Source organism: Vitis riparia, chromosome 19, assembly GCF_004353265.1.
Source record: "Vitis riparia cultivar Riparia Gloire de Montpellier isolate 1030 chromosome 19, EGFV_Vit.rip_1.0, whole genome shotgun sequence".
Lineage (NCBI taxonomy): Eukaryota > Viridiplantae > Streptophyta > Magnoliopsida > Vitales > Vitaceae > Vitis > Vitis riparia.
In genome coordinates, this window is record NC_048449.1 from 17,510,686 (window position 1) to 17,529,576 (window position 18,891).

At 29.6% G+C, this 18,891-nt stretch overlaps 1 protein-coding gene across 1 annotated transcript; it reads left to right on the forward strand.

Annotated features, from left to right (window-relative positions):
* Positions 1-16,982: 16,982 nt before the first annotated feature.
* On the forward strand, positions 16,983-17,315 carry LOC117908273 (loricrin-like). Its single transcript, XM_034821891.1, has one exon. The coding sequence runs from the start codon at positions 16,983-16,985 to the stop codon at positions 17,313-17,315; it is 333 nt and encodes a 110-aa protein (XP_034677782.1).
* Positions 17,316-18,891: the final 1,576 nt, after the last annotated feature.

Consider the following 18,891-nt stretch of genomic DNA (forward strand, 5'->3'; position numbering starts at 1 on the left):
AGAAATAGAGAGATATTTTTTCCATTGACGTGAAGGAAAGATAATTTTTTCTATTGATGCGAAGAGATGACAATAGCCAAAAAAAGAAAAAAAAATAGAAAAGAAAGCGAAAGAGAGATATTTTTTCCATTGATGTAAATAGCCACACAAAGAAGAGAGAGAGATATTTTATCTATTGACGTGAAGGGTAGACAATTTTTTCCATTGATGCGAAGGGAAGACAATAACCAAAAACATAAAAAAAATAAATAAAAAATTAAAAGAAAGAAAGAGAGAAGGTATTATTTTTTTCATTGATGGGAAGCCATTGGTGCGAAAGGAAGACAATAGCCCAAAAATAAATAATATATATATATATATATATATATATATATAGAAAAAGGTACAAGCATAATTCTTTTTTCATTAATGTGAAGGGAAGACAATAGCCCAAAAATAAATAATATATATATTTAAAGAAAAAGGTACAAGCATAATTCTTTTAAAGAGTGGAGTACAACAAGACTTATTCAAAGGGTGGAGTACTTCTAATTTTGGATACAAAGCTTAATTACAAGTACAGTTTTTTTGCTTGCTTAAATTTCTCATAACTGCAGAATTAAACTCGTTTACTGGGCACGACCGGCAGAATAACAGTTTTCAACCGCCACAACCGCCGCCGCCACAACCACCACCGCCCCACAGCCGCCACCACCACAACCACCGCCACCGCCACTGCTAGCAGTTACAACAGCAGTAGCGGCTATAACAGCACCCGCTCCTGCTAAAATCACCATTTTACCATCTTTGAGTCACTGCTTTTAGAGGTTTGGCCCTTTTCCATATCACTATACGTTTTCTGCGCTGACCGGGGAGCTGCAGTACTCCTTTGAACATCGGGGCGTTTCCTTTTGCCGTCACCCTTGCAAAGACAACACAACACTACAATTGCTACGGCTACAGAACCGCAAGCTATGAGAACAACAGCATATGCTTTCATCTTCCTTGGAGTTGCTCTGCTGCAAATATGGAAGATTATATAATTATTATACCCAGGGCTATTACCTGAAGTTGATTATATATATATATGATGGATTGTTTTACAGGGAAGTTTACAGCAGGCTTCTTTACAATTGTGGTGAAGAATGAAGGAAAAGGATGCTTGTTTACCTCATGCTTCATGCTGAGCTTCTTTTCGCCAACTAATTATTAATATTGGTTACTTGGAGGAGATGGGAAATACCAAAGTAGACTTTTTCAAACATTTGAATGAAAAACATCCTTATCGCGGACAAAAGTCCACACCCAACATTTTCCTTCCCACTTCCCTTCATTCTCTCAGAGTCAACTACTTTTATAGTCTCTCTGAGAAAAATTCAATTGAGAGATGGTTCGATATAATTTACACTAAACTTAATTGAAAAAGCATGTATTTGAAGTCTTTTAGAAATGAGTCGTTTTAAAAATTTTTTGAGTAAAGAGATTAAGTATCATTTAATTAATTTTACTATATGTTGACTTAGGTGGTGTTTGTTTTTTTTTTACTTTTTGTTTAAATCAATTTGTTTTTAGAATTTAGGTTTTTTATTTTTCTACTTTTTCATAACTTATTATAAACTTTTTACTAAATAGAAAAAGTTAAAATATGTAGCTTTTTCTAAATAGAAAAAATAATATATTGATTTTTCTATACTTTTTAATACTTAATAAAAATAAAATACTACAAAAACAAATAACCTAATATTTAACACTATTAAACATTAAGGTTCTATTTAAAATTAAGTAAAAAAACATACACCACCTTACTATCTCATAGTAAAGATATGATCGGTGTTCGTAATTTTTTTATGAATTAAATATTTCAAAATAAATAAATTATAAAATTTGGCACAAGAAAAAATGAAACCATTTTATGTGAGTAAACCCTCCTTTAATACATGCAGTGTGCTGCATGGGGTTTCCCACTCAATCTTCTGATCAGTTTTGGATTCTCCAATCTTGGATCTGGGCAAGCAAGCATCATTGTGTTTGGTAAAACTTATAACTTATTTTTTATATTAAGTATTAAGGTTGATAGGGTAAAATTAACTTAAAATTTATTTTACATTATATATTGAATTGATATATTTATCTTATTAATTATGAATTTGGTGTGATGGTTGTTAAGTATATTCTCATTAAATATAAGCAAATAAAAAAAATGGTATTAAGAATAAGTTAATTATTTTGATTTAATACTTAAAGTCATTTTTAACTTTAAGTTCTGATATTAAGTAATTTTATTAAACATGCTTAATCTATTTAATAACTTAAATTAAATTATTATGTCACTTTAGTCATTAAGTTAATTTACCAAACACCCTCCTAATCAATAATAAATATTTTTTCATTTTTTATTTAGAGTGCGTTTGATGATGATTTTACAAATTGTTTCTAACATTTCTAATGCTTAAAAAATAAAGTTTTTCTAATAGTTCTAATACTTAAAAATTTTTATTTTTCAATAAAATATCGAAATTGATTTCAACAGGCTAAAACATGATGCTATAACCCCAATCCCCAAGTATATAGGAATAATCAGTAAATAGTCCCGAGACTAATGACAACTACGGTACTATTAAAATCCTGGAATTGTATGTATTGAACATGGAGATGGAAAAATCTCTATCTTTGCTATTACATACTCAATTTATTCGTTTTGGAAAATTAATTATTAATTACCTACTATATATTCATGTTAATGCGAAAATCTTTATTACATAATTATTGTTTTGCATACTTATACTACTTAGATTATATTATTAATAGTCATATTTTATTAAAAACCATTTATTTTTAATTAAAAATTATTTTTATTTTTAATAAGATTTATATTATATAAATTGAATTTATATGTTTTTTACAAAATCAAAATAAAAAATTATTTTTAAAAACAACTTATCTAAAAAGTCCTCAGTTTTAAAATTTTTTGAAAAGTATTTTTAAAAATAACTTAATTTGTATTTAGGAATTAAAATAGCTCCTGGTTGGGATGAATTGAAATTTCACTTATAAATGAGATTTCAAGTACATTTGGTAGTGATTTTAGAAAACATTTTTAGTTTTTTTAACACTTGAATGATAAAAAATTTTAAATGTTAAAAATTTTAAAAACACTTCCTAAAATCACTGTCAAATGATGAGCTTGAATTCATTTGCATTGGAATCACTTTTGATTTCATTCTCATTGTCATTTAAGTTACACAAACATGAAAATAAAAGAGAAAAGGAATGAGATGCTTATCCCCACTCCTCTTTCCCCATACCAAACACGACCTAATAGTCTCTCCATTGATAGAGTGTAATGGTTACAACAATCAATGCAATTAGATTTTAACAAACAAACTAAGTTCGAGACCAGGGGTCAGGTTTCTTACTGGGAAGGTACTATTATAAGGTAACACCCCTTTAAGCCCTAAAACAAATCTTTATTAATTAAATTGAGGTAACTATTACAATTAATATGTAAATCAATGGATAGTAAGAATCAAGGAATATATCATGAAAGCATAATCAAAGAACACTCAAACAAACCATGCACACTCAATAAATCAATAATCAAGGAAAGGAAAGAATGTACCTTATTAGCATGTCAAGCACTTCCTTAAAACAATAGAATTAGTTCACAAGCAATAATTTTATAATATACACAATATGCATTTCATCCAAATCAAGAAACAAATGTATGACAACATAGGAATCAACCAAGGCAAGATAGTTCAATCATGAGAATAGGATTTACACATTAATAGAAACAAGGAAATAAGGAAAAAAAAGAAGGAAGTTAGTGTGCCTTGATAGCATATAAAGTGCTTTCATAAAAATTGGGTAAATTCACAAATAATGATAACAAATATAAAAACTAAATCCCACAACATAATATATAGCAAATATCAAATCATGAAGTAAAAGATGACAAGGAATGATTACAAGGGAACAAGATACAATAATCATGTTTACAAATTCAAAATTAGCTAACTTGTGTTCACCTATGAGAATTAATCCAAATAAAATATCAGATGAAAATTTTGGATCTAATGGAAAGTTCAACTAATGTATATAATATATTTACAATGTGAATCAACATTCAAAAGAGTTCATAAGCATGTACAAAGGTGATGGAATTATAAAAAAAAAATGCACAAAATATCATTAACAGGCCATAATAGAAGTATTCACAAAATAATTCCTAAATAAATATTTAGAGGTGTTATTGCATCAAGATAAAAAAAATGGAGAACATCTTCAATGTGTCTAAATCACAATCTAAATGCCCAAATTAAATAATTAGGTGCCAACTAATACTAGATTAAATCATAAAAGGGATACTTCATAGAATAATCAACATATGATCATAACAATTGAGTTTACAAAATAAATCTTAAAAAAATATCTAGAAGTGGAATTTCATTATGAAAAAATTGTGTAACATCTCCTATATAGGTTTGGATTACAACCCAAAAGGCCAAATTAATCAATAATGTCCCGATCAGTACCAGTTTTCATAAAGTCTCACTAGGTCCAGAATAGAGCATTTTTCCATGGCCTATGAAAACTAATTATTTTAGCTAACTTAGAGATGTGCTAAAATCATACCAAATTTTTTATAACTTATTAAATATGTCTAGTTTATATGAAAAACAAATCCAAGGCACAATCATATACATAACATATTGACAATTAAATAAACATTTCTTAGCTCTAGAAAAGAACTTGTGCATTATATGTGAAAATGAAAAATTATTTCTCCTATTTTGGGAATCAGGTTTGAGTGTTTTAGGTAATATAAAAAATAATATTAAAGTAATATTAACCTTAATAATAATAATAATAATAATAATAATAATAATAATAATACAAATATAGATATTTAAGTGATTAATTGTGTCTCTATAGTAAGTAAAATGAGATTAATAACATTTTATTATAACTAGTAAAAGATAAGAAAATTTAATTTTCAAAATTTTTAAGTGTTCTATTAGACTTTGTTTAAAAGGTTATGAAATATCTAAACCATGTCATAATCTATGTTAAACAATTATATATGTATTTTAAATTCATAAGTAGAAAATATATCTATGAATTATTTTTTGATAAAAATCAATAAATAAATAATAAAAATATATAAAATAAGGAATAAAATCGTAAATTTTTGTCAAGCCCAAATTATAAGAGTATTAAAAGCCAATGGTGATAAATTAATTTTTATTCGATATATAAAATTTTTATTTATGCCAATAAAAAATAATTAAATAGTTTTTGTAACCTCATTTAAAAAGTGAAGATTTTTTTTTTTTTAAATCTACAATTTTCAAAATTAGTGTCAATATTTAATATAAACGTGAAATTGATATAGTTGGGGTAAAAATGATACAAAATTTTATTTTACTCCAATCTTAAAATATTAATTTCATTATGTACTACTTTTATATAATGGGAAATTGGTTTAATGCTTTAAATATTTTACAAAGTGGGTTTTTAAATATAATTATATATTGACATGGAGCTACAATAATAAAAGAAAAAAACTTTTTATTTTTCATTTCCTCTATAACCATATAAAGAAAATATCACACAAAGGATATTAATTTAATTTTTCTATTTCATTTTCATGAACTAAATTCTTGTATTTAAAAGAATATAATATATAATTTTGTGTGTGTATATAACAACTTCAATGGTAGGTATTGTGATGTATTATCAAGATCTCACTCTCTTAGGTTATGTTTGGTTCTCAGAAAATATTATGGAAAGAAAAAAAAAATTAAAAAAAATGATTTTCTCATATTTGGTTGTCTTATGAAAAATATCAAAGAAAATCAAATATAAAAACTAGTTAGAAACTTATATATTTTTAAATTATTTAATCTTTATGTCTATAAGTTAAAATAAGTAAAATAAGTTTGAGACAACAAATAAAAATAATTTATTAATTTTAAATCTATCTGTAGACTCCAAAATTTGTCTCAATTTTATTTTTCTATTAATTTTGAGCTCAACTTTGTCCTTAGATTTTAAATCCCAATTACATCTGAATTGTTTGACCCACTTACATCATTTAATTCTTAGTTTTTATTTTTTTGTAAATTTTATTTTTATTTTTATTTGTTATTATTATTATTATATTATATTATATTATATTATATTATATTTATTTTTTATTTTCTCTCTCATCTCTTCTCTCTCTTATCTCCTCTCTCTCTTCCTCTTTTTCCTCATCCTACCCACTCCACCTACTCTCCTTACCCATTTCCTTCTCCTACAAGTCTAAGCTACTCCCCATACCCCTTTCCAAGCTTTTTATTTTTATTTTTTTTATCATCTTTCTCTACTCTCCTCTCCACTTTTTTTCTTCCCTCCATCATTTCTTCTTTGAGCTCCCTTCCAGCAGCACAACCACTCCACGACCCACACACCATACACGACCGACCCCCTATTTCTCTTCCATTTTTTCCTTCCTCCCCACAAACTCTCTAGGGCCACACCCATTGAAAAAGCCCATTACCACACGCCCTCCCTGCTTCCATTTCTTCTTCTTCCCTTCCCCATTTCCTTTTCTTTTTCTATTTCTTTTGGTTTCCCATGAAACCCATCTTCATACCCGTAGTCGGCCGGTCATCGTTGATGAGTTGCCACAGGCGACGCCATCTCCATTTCCGGCACCTTTCATCCCTTCTCTCTCTCATTCTCTTTCTTTATTTTATTCTCTTTTTTTTTATCTTTATTTTAATTTAATGCATTTTTCATCTCCCAACCACCGCCAGCCCCAAGTTTTACTCATGGTCTCCAAAAAAAGTGTAAATTCATTTTGATTTATTTTATTTTTTCTTGCTTTGATTTTAATAGTAATGGTTGTTTGTGAAATTTGGATTTTTGAATTAATATGAAATTTGAGCTTTGTTAATTAAAATGAAATTTTGGCTAATTTATTGTTGGTGAATTAATTTGGAATTTGTTAATATGGGCTAAATTAGTTGATAATTTATATGGTTGTTCTCATTTGAATTATTTAATTTGGATATGATATAATATTGTGGTATATTTTGAATTATATGGTTTGCATATTAAATTAGGTTGATTATAGTTGTGGATTTAGGTTTACATATTAAATTGGGCTTGGATTATGGGATATTAAATTTAGGCTTAATGAGATTTATTTTAATTTATCATGTTTTAGGTTTGATTAATTGAGTTTATATTTTGGCTATTAATTTGGAAACTTGAGATTATGGTATATGACATGTGAGATATTTTTGTTGGGCTATATTTGTTAATTTGAACCCATTTTTAATTGGTAAAATTTATTGGACTAATTTGAAGTTTGAATTTAGGCTTGAATAATTAATTTGGACTCTACATATTTTTGGATATTTACACTTTGGGTTGTTTTTTCTTTTGCATTGATCCATTCTACAAATTTGTTGGTTGAGTACGAATTTATGACACGTGGAGTATGGAATTTCATGAAAGAAAGAGAGACTCGAAAAGTTGGAAATGGAGCATTGAGCTTGTCGTAAGCTTATTTGGATACATATTGTATTTCCCACTTTTATTTGGTTTTATTTTTATTAGTTCTTGTAAATATTCGTTTGTATATATTTATTGAGTGTGTACAGAATTTGTCTATCGAACAAATCAGAAATTTTGTTTAAATAAGAGGAATAATTCAGTAAATATGTTTTAATAAAATAGTAATTTTAAAATATTTTTCTTAATATAAGAAACTTTTTTTATTAATACAAATTTAGAAAAATGCTTTTAGAAAAAAAAAAAATTTTAATAAAATTTGAATTTTTTTTAATAATAATTGCCCAAAAATTTCTTTGTTTACTAAAAATTGTCCAAAAATTGTTTTGTAAATAAAGTTGTCCCAAAAATTAATTTTTAATTAAAAATTCTTTTGCAAATAAAGTTATATATATATATATATATTTAATAATTTGTATAAGTCACTTTTCTTAAATGAAAACAAATTGAAATACTTTTGTAAATAAAATTATAAAAAATTCATTATGTTCTAGTAAAAGCAAGTAAAAATAATTTTTGTGCCCAAATTGAAATTTTGTAATAAATTCTTTTGATATAATAAGTGTAAATAACTTTTTTTTTAAAAAAATTGAATACAAATGAAATTAAGAAAATAAATTGACTCTTTTTTTGTAAATAAATAAATTGAAATCATTAATTCAAAATCATTTTTAATAAAATCCTTTGAAATTTCTTGAAAACTATTTTTTAAATATTTTTTATTTAGTTCAATAAATCATTTTGCATAATTTTCTTGTTATTTATTTTTTGTATTCGAGTAATTAGATTTCATCATTATTTTTGTGTATATTGATTTTCACCATTACTTATACATTGATTATTTTTCTTGGTATCCATAATTAATTAATTAATTGTCACAATTCCTTTAATTCGTTTAGTAGAGGTCGTATGTATACATGTTTAGAGGGGTGCTACGGCTTACCACCATACCTTCCCAATAGGTAACCTGACCTTCAAACCCGACTGTGATTTGTCACGGACTGTCTTTTCCAAATAAGGAGTCACACTTAAGGTTTTTTTTTCTTATTTTGTTTTCCCTTAAAAAAATAAAACAAAAATAAGTGGTGACTCCAAGTCTTTTTCAAAAAATCAAATTTTCACCAAATAAAAAAAAGAAAAAGCGAGTCACACCATCGAGTGGAAACGCATTGTATCTTTTTTATTTTCCTTTAACTTTTTTTTCCTTATTTTTTTCATCTCTATTTTATTTCTTTTACATTTTCGGTCAAATTTTTTGAAAACCAAACATCACCTTAAATATTGGCAAGGGTTGAATAACTAGTGGTAAGCTGACCGCTGCATTCATGAATTCATTAAGGATAGGCGATATGGGCTAACAACTCTAATGACATAGCTCAAAACACAACCAAGTTTCCATTCAAACAAAGGTAGAATCCTTCAATAGAAAAGCTCAAAGAATATACATGTCTTTTTATCGATCAAGACAACCCAAAGACACAGGTGACAAGAATCAGTTTCTTTTGTCATTTTTATGATTGTGGTGAGACAAAGTTACTAACCTTATCACTCAATTTCTAATTCCATACTAGCCATTACTATTCCTTCTCATGCCCTTGTTTTGCTATATCTAATTAATAAGCAAGCAGTCCTAAAACTAAATAAAATAAAAATATAAAATGGCTATAACATACCTGTTTTGCTCTTTCTGCGACATTGTAGAGCACCAAGGGACCAGCATGTGTAGGAGCAAGGGACCACCGTGTGTAGGGGCAAGGGACCATCGTGTGTGGCGAAAAGAGACCACCGTGTGCAGTGGCAAGGGACCACCGTGTGGAGCAATCAACTAGTGTGACATTTGCGGCAAGCAACTAGTGTGAGGTTTGCAATAGGAGCTCTTTGTGCTACATGGGTCTTGACAATGAATGAGCAATGGTGCAGTCGGTGACAGTCGGTGGCAATCAGCGATGATGGCGAAAACAACTGGCGACAATAAATATGGTGATGGGTTTGGAATGATGGAGGTGATCTCAAGCTTTTGCATATGTGCAACACGTAGACACATTCTAGGCCAACCTTTTTCTAAGCCACAAGATACACGCAGGGGTTACAGTACTCTTCCCAACTCATATTTTATTGATCACACAACATGGTACAAGAGCTTGTCTGGCAAGGACTCGCACACTAAGCATCGGGTAATTCACTTGCTTTATGATATACAGGGTGCACCAAGCAGTGCAATCCAACCAGGGAACTAGTGTTTGAGTTGCGGAGAGTTTAGAAAAGGCTTTTTGTTTTGTTTTGTATTTTTTTTCTATTTAACATCTTACAACATTACTTACTAATTCCTTAAATATTTTGCAATTATAAAGTAAAAAATTTTGGGATAGTTTTTTATTTTTAACTTTTATTATTTTCAAAATTTTTAAGATTACTTAAAAAATGCTTAATTAAAAATTATTTAATTTTAAATAAGATAAATATAAAAAATCAATTTCTTTTTGTCTTACAGATTTTTGTAAGTGTTTTAAAAAGTAAAAATGTTATAATAGATTAATTATTTAAAATTTTAATGATTATTAATATAATATCAATTTTAAACATATATATGAAAGGATATCTTTAGTTATATATATATATATATATATATATATATATATATATATATATAATATGAGTGATTTTAATTAAAATTTCAATAATTAATATGTAGATCCCTTTATGGACCAAATGGTTTTTTTTTTCTTTTTTTACCACCCCGGGAAGAGCTGGCAGTGGGTTTTTGGAGTGGGGGACAGTTTCTGGAGGAGCTAAGCAGCATGGGACATGTGGCAAGGATTACCAACTCGCCATGGTGGTGGTTGAGGGTGGTGACGTTTTCATTGTACCAAGAGTAGTGAAGCTGGTAGAAGCTTATGGGAGAAGGAAGAAACAGGGGATGGGAAGCTAAAAAAAAGTTGGGAGAGCTAGACGAAGTGGGGGGCAGCTTGAGAAAAAAAAATATTGGAGTAGGGAGAAGAGAAGCAAAAAAGAGAGGAGGATTGGGCACTAAAAGGAGAGCATGGTGAAGTTCAGCAAGTTTTGTTACTTAGAGGATTTCTCAGGTGATGTCATGACCCAAATTCCAGGTGACCCAAAATTTAGCCCATGACCCCAGGTAAAAGGTTTGACCCTAAGGGTTCCTCTTAATCCACGCTGACAGTCAACCAAAGCCCTCTGATTTTTTTTTTCTACACATACATCACACTAGAGTTCCCATCAACTAATAATATCCCAATCACTACTCAAAAGCAACAAAATATCATAATTATCAATACAGTCCAAAAATAAAAGTTCACAGTTAAACAATTTAATCAAAATAGGGTCTCATTACAAATCCATAGTTCACAGTTTACTAAAACAAGTTCCAATCCAACAAACACAACGAATACACCACACTCCACTAGGCAGCTCCAAAACCTCTAGGGGCATCCTGAAGTCCTCCCTACCCCACCTGTGGATCCTCAAAAGTGATATTTGCATCTCAAAAGATGTACAAAAAGAAGGGGTGAACATTCCACATTACTCAGTAGGGTGCCCAACACCTAAGGGGTTAATGGGGATTATTAAGTTTCAATGAGCACAAAAGAAACATTCATCAACATTGATCAAGCCACATATTTTAATCTCTATAATTATACACAATTCCACAATTTTCAACAATTAAAGGAAATGCATATGAACATGTGACACACAATCATACAATGTACTATCGTTCTCGGGCTTTCATCGAAGGATACGCGTCTACACCCAAATACACTCCCCATTCGGAATCTTCCCTGGGTAAACTTTTGGGTCTTTCACCATAGGGATCTCTTTCCCTTCTTAATTCGTCTCACACAGGCTTTTACTTTTCATCACTATTCATTTTTCTCTTTATTTTTCCATTTCATGCACTTTTCATAGTTTTTATCATTTCTTCACACAACCGTGATGCAAATGCATGCCATGAGGTTAATTATCCTCATTCACAAGTATCACCAATATCATTGGAATTACAATCATACCAAAATTCCAAAATTTCCCAAAAATTCCAACAATTCCAATATTCAAATATAATTATTTTCCTCCAATAAAATTATCAAAAATATTCCAATAGATTCTCAAAAATCTACATATCAATAAATTATAATTTATACCACAATTTCATAATTTTTCAACAATTCCAACAATTTCCAATAATCACATATAATTATTTTTCCACAATAAAATTACCAAAAATATTCCAACAAATTCTAAAAAATTCACATATCAATAAATTAGAAATTATACCACAATTTCGTAATTTCCAACAATTCCAATAATTTTCAATAATCACATATAATTATTTTTCCACAATAAAATTACCAAAAATATTCCAACAAATTCTCAAAAATTCAAATATCAATAAATTAGAAATTATACCACAATTTTGAAAATTTCCAACAATTCCAATAATTTTAACAACCTAAAAACAATCATTTATCAACCAAAAAGATTTCCCAAAATCACAAAAATTTCAAAAAAATAATCTCAGTCATCCAATAAAATTTTTATATCACAATCATTACCTATTCAACTCATAACGACAAGATCTACAATTTTTTTTCAAGAAAAAAACGTATTTAATTAAAGTTTTAAGGTTAGGTTTCCCTACAATAGATCTACCAATCAGACCGTTAAAATCAAGATCGGCCACCATAGAAGCGTTCCTCTCGTTGAGTAGAACACTTTCTCCAATTTTCATGTGAAACGGACGACATTCGGCGATCCAAACGGCCAGTCAAAGATCTAGCGAAAAACTTCTCCCCATTGTGCCAAGAGCTCCCCTTTCTGCCACTCTCTATCCTTTTTCTCTTTTCCTTTTTAAAAACCCAATTCCTTTGTTTTTAATCTAGCCACCAACTAAGCCCACGGCTCACACCAAAAGCCTTTGAATTATTATCTTTTTCTTTTTATTTCATTTGCTTTGTTCAGACCTTACATGGGTAATCGAAAGCATTGTTACTTGCGCAACAGATGGGCAGGCGAGGCGCGCTCGAGGTTCAGAATTTTTTTGGTGATGTTCATTCCTATCAACTTGAGCTGGGAAGCTTCCATGGAACTAACCAATCTTGATTCAAAGGATGGAGTCCCTTGAGATTTTGGTTTCTCACCACCTGCTATCACCCATGCATAAAGATCAAGGCAACGACAATTATTGAACCTCATATGGTGCTCGTGGGTGTTATCGATCATGTGAAAACACCTCGGAGCCTTTAATCCCTTAACACAGTTTCCGAAGATCGGCTATAGGTTTGGTTTCGTTCTTTAGAAGTCATTTGAGTCGTGGGAACATATCCTTTTGCTGGAGTTGGTGTAAATGCCACGTTCATTTTCCAGCAGCATGAGCACGTGGCCAATCCGTTTTCCAATTTTCCAGCTTGCCGCTAAGCTCTCTTTACGTTCAAGTTGTCGTCACCTTCCTATTTGCCTCACCATTCATCTTCAATACCCACTAGCTTGCCCCACGCTACCATACCCATCTTTTCCTCTTTCATTCTCGCCAAACCCAAAACTCAAACCAATCTTCTAACATCCAACATCCTACCCCTGGGACCTCCATTTATGCATAAAAGCGCATGGCCACCTTTGCGTGCGCCCTTTTCAAAGCCCACTGCCTTCAGCTTGTCTTTCATGCTTGTCAAGCACACCAATCGCCTTCACCACTTGAATCACCTTCAGCTTAACCTCCACCCATTTCTAGATCAGTCCACCATCGCACCCGCTTTTAGCTCATTTCTTTCCTCTTCCCTATGTACATGCAACCTGCATGAATGACCACTTCATTGCACACTTGGCCACCTTAGTGTAAATGGCTCATTCATTACAAGTCTTCCATCTTATCTTTAAGTCTTCACGACATCAGATTAGTGGCAGTGTTCATTTTGTTAAAATCTAAATAAAAGTAATGGAAGTCCTTGTGTTGACCATTTCGTTTTGTTTCTTCTGCAGTGCCAGTTAATGCTGACTTTGATAGTGTGGCTTTCTGGTTTACTGTTCTATTCTAGGATGTGTTTACAGGAGGGCTGAACTTAGAGCTTTTGAGGAGAATTTATGGTGCCCGAGGGTTGCATGGAGGACTCATGGAAGTCCATTATGAATATTGGTAGAATAAAAGGGGACTTTGGAAAAGTTGCAGCAAGTTGAGATGCTTATCCTGTTTGGACTCCAAGTTGATAGTGGTTTCAGATCGGAGCATGAACCCTATGAATATGAGATGATGGAAAGGCTGTGAGGTCAGGATTTCTTTGACATTAATACCAACAAAATGGGTCCGGAGGGATGTTGGAGGACATATTGTGACCTATGTTGTAGAAGCCTAGTGTGATCATGAAGCTTGAAGAGAGGAACTTGATGGGAAAAGCACGAATGAGACGTGTGCGGGGAGCAACTTGGGGGTGTGATTAGGGAAACCTTGAAGGGACCATTTTGACCATTTTCAATGAAGTTAATTACACGTTCAAGAGGAAGAAATTTGCAACGAGAGATGTCCCCAAACATGTTGATCCAAGGCAAAATCTGGCCATGGGACCCATTTCACTCCTACAAGGCCATGCATGGCCACCTTTGGCATGCAATCCCACCACCACATTTCATCTTTTTTTAATTCTTCATATTTTAATATCAAAGTTTAATTTTCCAAATTTTCAATTTTCAAATTTAATTTTCAAAACTTCTAATTTCAAATAATTGTCTAAAATTCCGATTTTCAGATAATTTTCAAAACTTCAATTCCTTAATTTAATCCTCAAAACTCTAATTTCTAAAACTCCATTTTCTTTCAAAACTCCTATTCTTAAATTTAACTTTTGAAATTCCAATTTTCAAAACTCTGATTTCTTTCAAAATTAATTTTCAAAACTTCAATTCCTTAATTTAATCTTCAAAACTCTAATTTCCAAAACTCCATTTTCTTTCAAAATTAATTTTCAAATCTCCAATTCCTAAATTTAATTTTTAAAACTCCAATTTTCAATTAATTTTCAAAACTCCGATTTCTTTCTAAATTAATTTTCAAAACTCCAATTCTCAATTAATTTTCAAAACTCTAATTTCTTTCAAATTTAATTTCCAAAACTCCAATTCTTAAATTTAATTTTCAAAACTCCAATTCTCAAATAATTTTCAAAATTCCAATTTCTTTCAAATTTAATTTCCAAAATTCCAATTCTTAAATTTAATTTTCAAAACTTCATTTTTCAAATAATTTTTGAAACTTTAATTTCTTTCAAATTTAATTTCCAAAACTCTAATTCTTAAATTTAATTTTCAAAACTCCAATTCTCAAATAATTTTCAAAATTCCAATTTTTTTTTTCAAATAATTTTTCAAAATTCCAATTTTCAAATTTAATTTTCTGAACTCCCATTTCCAAATATTTTTCTCAAAATTCCAATTTTTAAATTTAATTTTTGAGACTTCAATTTTCAAATAAATTTCAATAAAATTAAATAAAAGACATTGTAAGACCCATAACCTAAAATAAATATAGGTGTTACAAATAAAAAAGAAGTGTTAATAAGAATTTTTTTTATTCATATTAACACTTCTTTTTTTGGTTAGTTGATTAATTATAAGTATATTAGAATATTTTATTAGATGAGTTTGACACAAGATATATATATACATGACACGTATATTCTATAATATTTTTAATTATATTTCTTTTCATCATTTTTAATATTTTCGAAAATTCTAAATCAAACAAGTTTTACATATTCATTTTTTAAAAGCAATTTTTACTTCTTTTTTTCTTTAATCAAACGCACTTTTAGGAAAAAAAGAAAAAAGAAATAAAAATTATTTTTGAAAATAAAAATAGAAAAGAATAAACTAGAAAACATTTTGAAAACAAAACACAACCTTAATTTCTAAGAGATTTCCTTTAAGGGGGTGTTTGGTACGTCGGAATAGGGAATGGAAATAATATTTTGTTTCCTTTCCTATTTCTTAGTGGAATGGAATGAATTTGATGATTCCATTTCTAGCATTTGGATGAACTTAGGAATGCAAGATTGGAATGATTATTTGTTTCCATTCCAATGTTTGATAATAATAGGAATGGAAATGAAAAAGAAATAAATTTACAATAATATCCTTACATATAATTTAAAATATTTTTTTATTTTTACTTTTATTTTTAAAAAATAAAATTTGAGAGGTTTTTTGTTATTAAATAATAAGACTAAAAAATATATATATACTCAATAAATAAAAAATTAACCATAAAAATCGTATAACCCTAATGCACAAATATTCAATTATTATTTTTATTAAAAATTTGAATAATTTGTCATGCTTAAGTAGTTATAAAATTATATTTTTCAAAAAAAAATTATTTATTATAATATTTAAATTCTCAAAGTTAGCAAATGTTTTTTCTATTTTCAAAAGAGGAAATAAAAGAATTCTAATTTATTCTAATTTTCAACAAGTATCATATCCGATAAAATCCATAACCATTAAAAAATTTTAAATATTCGTTTTTTTTTTTTATCAAAATTTTAAATAATTTGTCATGCAAAAAAAGCTATAGAATTATATTTTACTAAGAAAAAAAAAGAGAAAAAAAAAAAGATAAGAAGTGGATGATGAATGGATCTCTACCTTTACAAAGAAGATAAACATCGGGTTTGAAAAACAAGATAAGAGGGTAAAATAATAATTTATGTTATTTTATATTATCAAATAGGTTTAATGAATCAGAATACCACATACTTTTAATGAATGCAAATCCGACTCATAAGTTGGATTTGATTTCTGCCAGAATAATTTTTTATTTTATTTCCGCCTTCTTAACATTTATCCAAACACAGGAATAAGGGAGAAAAGGAATGAGATGTCTATTCCCACTCCCTATTCCCGTATACCAAACACCCCTTAAATGTTTTCCAATTCAATTTGACATAATCTTTATTAAGTAATTAAATGGATATATTCAAATTTCAAGCTATTACTAAACTCATCACACATGAATGACATTAAAAATTATGGGTTATGGGTAAGTTAAGACCATCTAAATTTGGGACCTGTTTAAAAATAAGAGTTGTTTAAGTCGTTGTTGACTTTGAGAGATGGAAGGGAAGCAGGAAGGAAGGTGTTGGGCGTGGACCTTGTGTGCAATATAGATGTTTGCTATTCAAATTTCTGGATGAAGTCTATTTCCCGTCTCATTCAAGTAATTGATATTAATTGATGCAGAGAAGCTCAGCGCGAGCCAGGAGGCATACGAGCATCATCTTCCTTACAACTTCCTCACAATTGTAAAGAAGGCAGTAGTAACCTTCCCATAAAATCATCCGTCAATATATATACATTTTTCAAAGTCAACATCACATAACCATGGGTATAATAATGATATAATCTTCCATATTTGCAGCTGAGCAACTCCGAGGAAGATGAAAGCATATGCTATTGTTCTCATAGCTTGCGGGTCTGCGGCCATAGCAATTGTAGTATTGTGTTGTCTGTGCATGGGAGGCAGACAAAGGAAACGCCCGACTGTAGAGAGGAGTGTAGCTCGCCCGTCAGCTCGAGGTATGGAAAGGGGACAGAACTCCCAAAACGTTGGCTCAAAAGATGGTGAAATGGTGATTTTTGCAGGAGCAGGTGCTGCTATAGCCACTACTAGTGTTGTAACTGCTAGCAGTGGTGATGATGGTGGTGGCGGATCTGGAGATGATGGTGGTGGTTGTGGTGGCTGTGGTGGCTGCGGTGGCTGTGGTGGATGAAAACAGTAGTTCTACTGGCCTATTGCCCGCCAGAGAAGTTTAATTCTGCAGTGAGGGCAAATTTGAGTGGTTAATAAATTGTAATTTTAATTAAGCTTTAAGGCGAAAGCAATTACACTCCTTTCTTTAAAAAAGTCAGTACCATTGTAGTTTGAGAATGTTCTTCTTGGCCTTTGTGCAATGGGGAATGTAGCTTCCCCAACAACTACTCTACTCTTGATTCTTGATGACATGGTTTTTTTTTTTTTCCTCAAAAAAAGAGGACATGCTTATAGAAGACTAACGCCTATTTGGTAATTGTTTTCAAAGACAATTTGAAAAATAATTTTTGAGAAAAGTTTTTGAAAACTGTTCTTTGATTTTTGTAGAACAAAAATATATTTGAAAATTTAAAATGTTTGTAACTTATTTTTAATATTTTTAAAAATAATTTATATATATAGTGTTTTATTTTTAATCATCTTATATGTTTTATATTTATTTATTAAGATAGCTCTAAGAAAACAAGTGGAAACAATACAAAACAACTAAAAAATGTTCTTTGAAATAACTCTGTTTTATATTCTTAAAAACAAAAAATAGAAAACAGTTTTTTATTATCAAACATGTTTCCTATATTTTTTGTTCAAAAAATAGAAAATTGTTCTAAAAAACAGTTCTCAAATAGACCCTAGGGTTTCTAAGGGAAAAAAAGAGCATAGAGTTGTTGTTCTCCCAAAGAAGTTCTTAATTATACCCACTTATGCCGAGCATGAGAGAGAACATGTATGCTAACCTTAGTTGCTTAGGTATGTTCCCAATCTAATTGTTACTCTAAAATATTTATCTATTAGAGAAATAGGAATAGTAGAATACCTACTATGATATTTAAAATTCCTAAATCAGAATATATATTTAATTTATTCTCTGGATGAGAATAACATACTAAGTATTCTAAAGTCAAATTTCTTAAGAATTAAAAATTTATCTTATGCAATATGTTAACATTATTCAAACCTAACTTGGTCTCCATAGATGGAGTTGGAATGCAATATGGATTTGTATGCAAAGTAGATTATTTAAGTAAGCATTAAATGGTTGTTTTGATGATGAAATACATACAAAATATTGCATTTTCTAACTTATAAGTTAAGCTACTTCCTTTGGGATTAATATTGTTAGGAATTAGTGAGATTTTGTATAGAAATGGAAGGCATTATGGTTTATCCTCATCCCAAGGGAAGCAAGCAAGAAGTTTGAAGAGAATTTGGGATTGAGGAAAGAAATTTCAGGAGATGAAAGGGATGTATCAAATTATTTGTTACAATTTAATATGGAATGTGATACCTAAAGGAGGAAACACAACTTTTCGATTCTACAATGTTGTATCAAATTTGATTTCCATATTATACTACTCCACTATCGGAAAGGACTTGAGTCATAGCAAAAGTTCTAAGGAATTTGATACATGCTTTGATATCGCAATATAATCTAATATTTGTTAGGAATCATTTGATATATGTGGATTGTTTCTATAGGATAGAGCTCCTAATTGGAAATTGATTTGCATTCCGATATGGATTGGATAGGTACCTTA

Coding starts and splice junctions, on each gene's coding strand:
- LOC117908273 (XM_034821891.1), top strand. CDS start 16,983: ATGAAAGCATATGCTATTGTTCTCATAGCTTGCGGGTCTGCGGCCATA.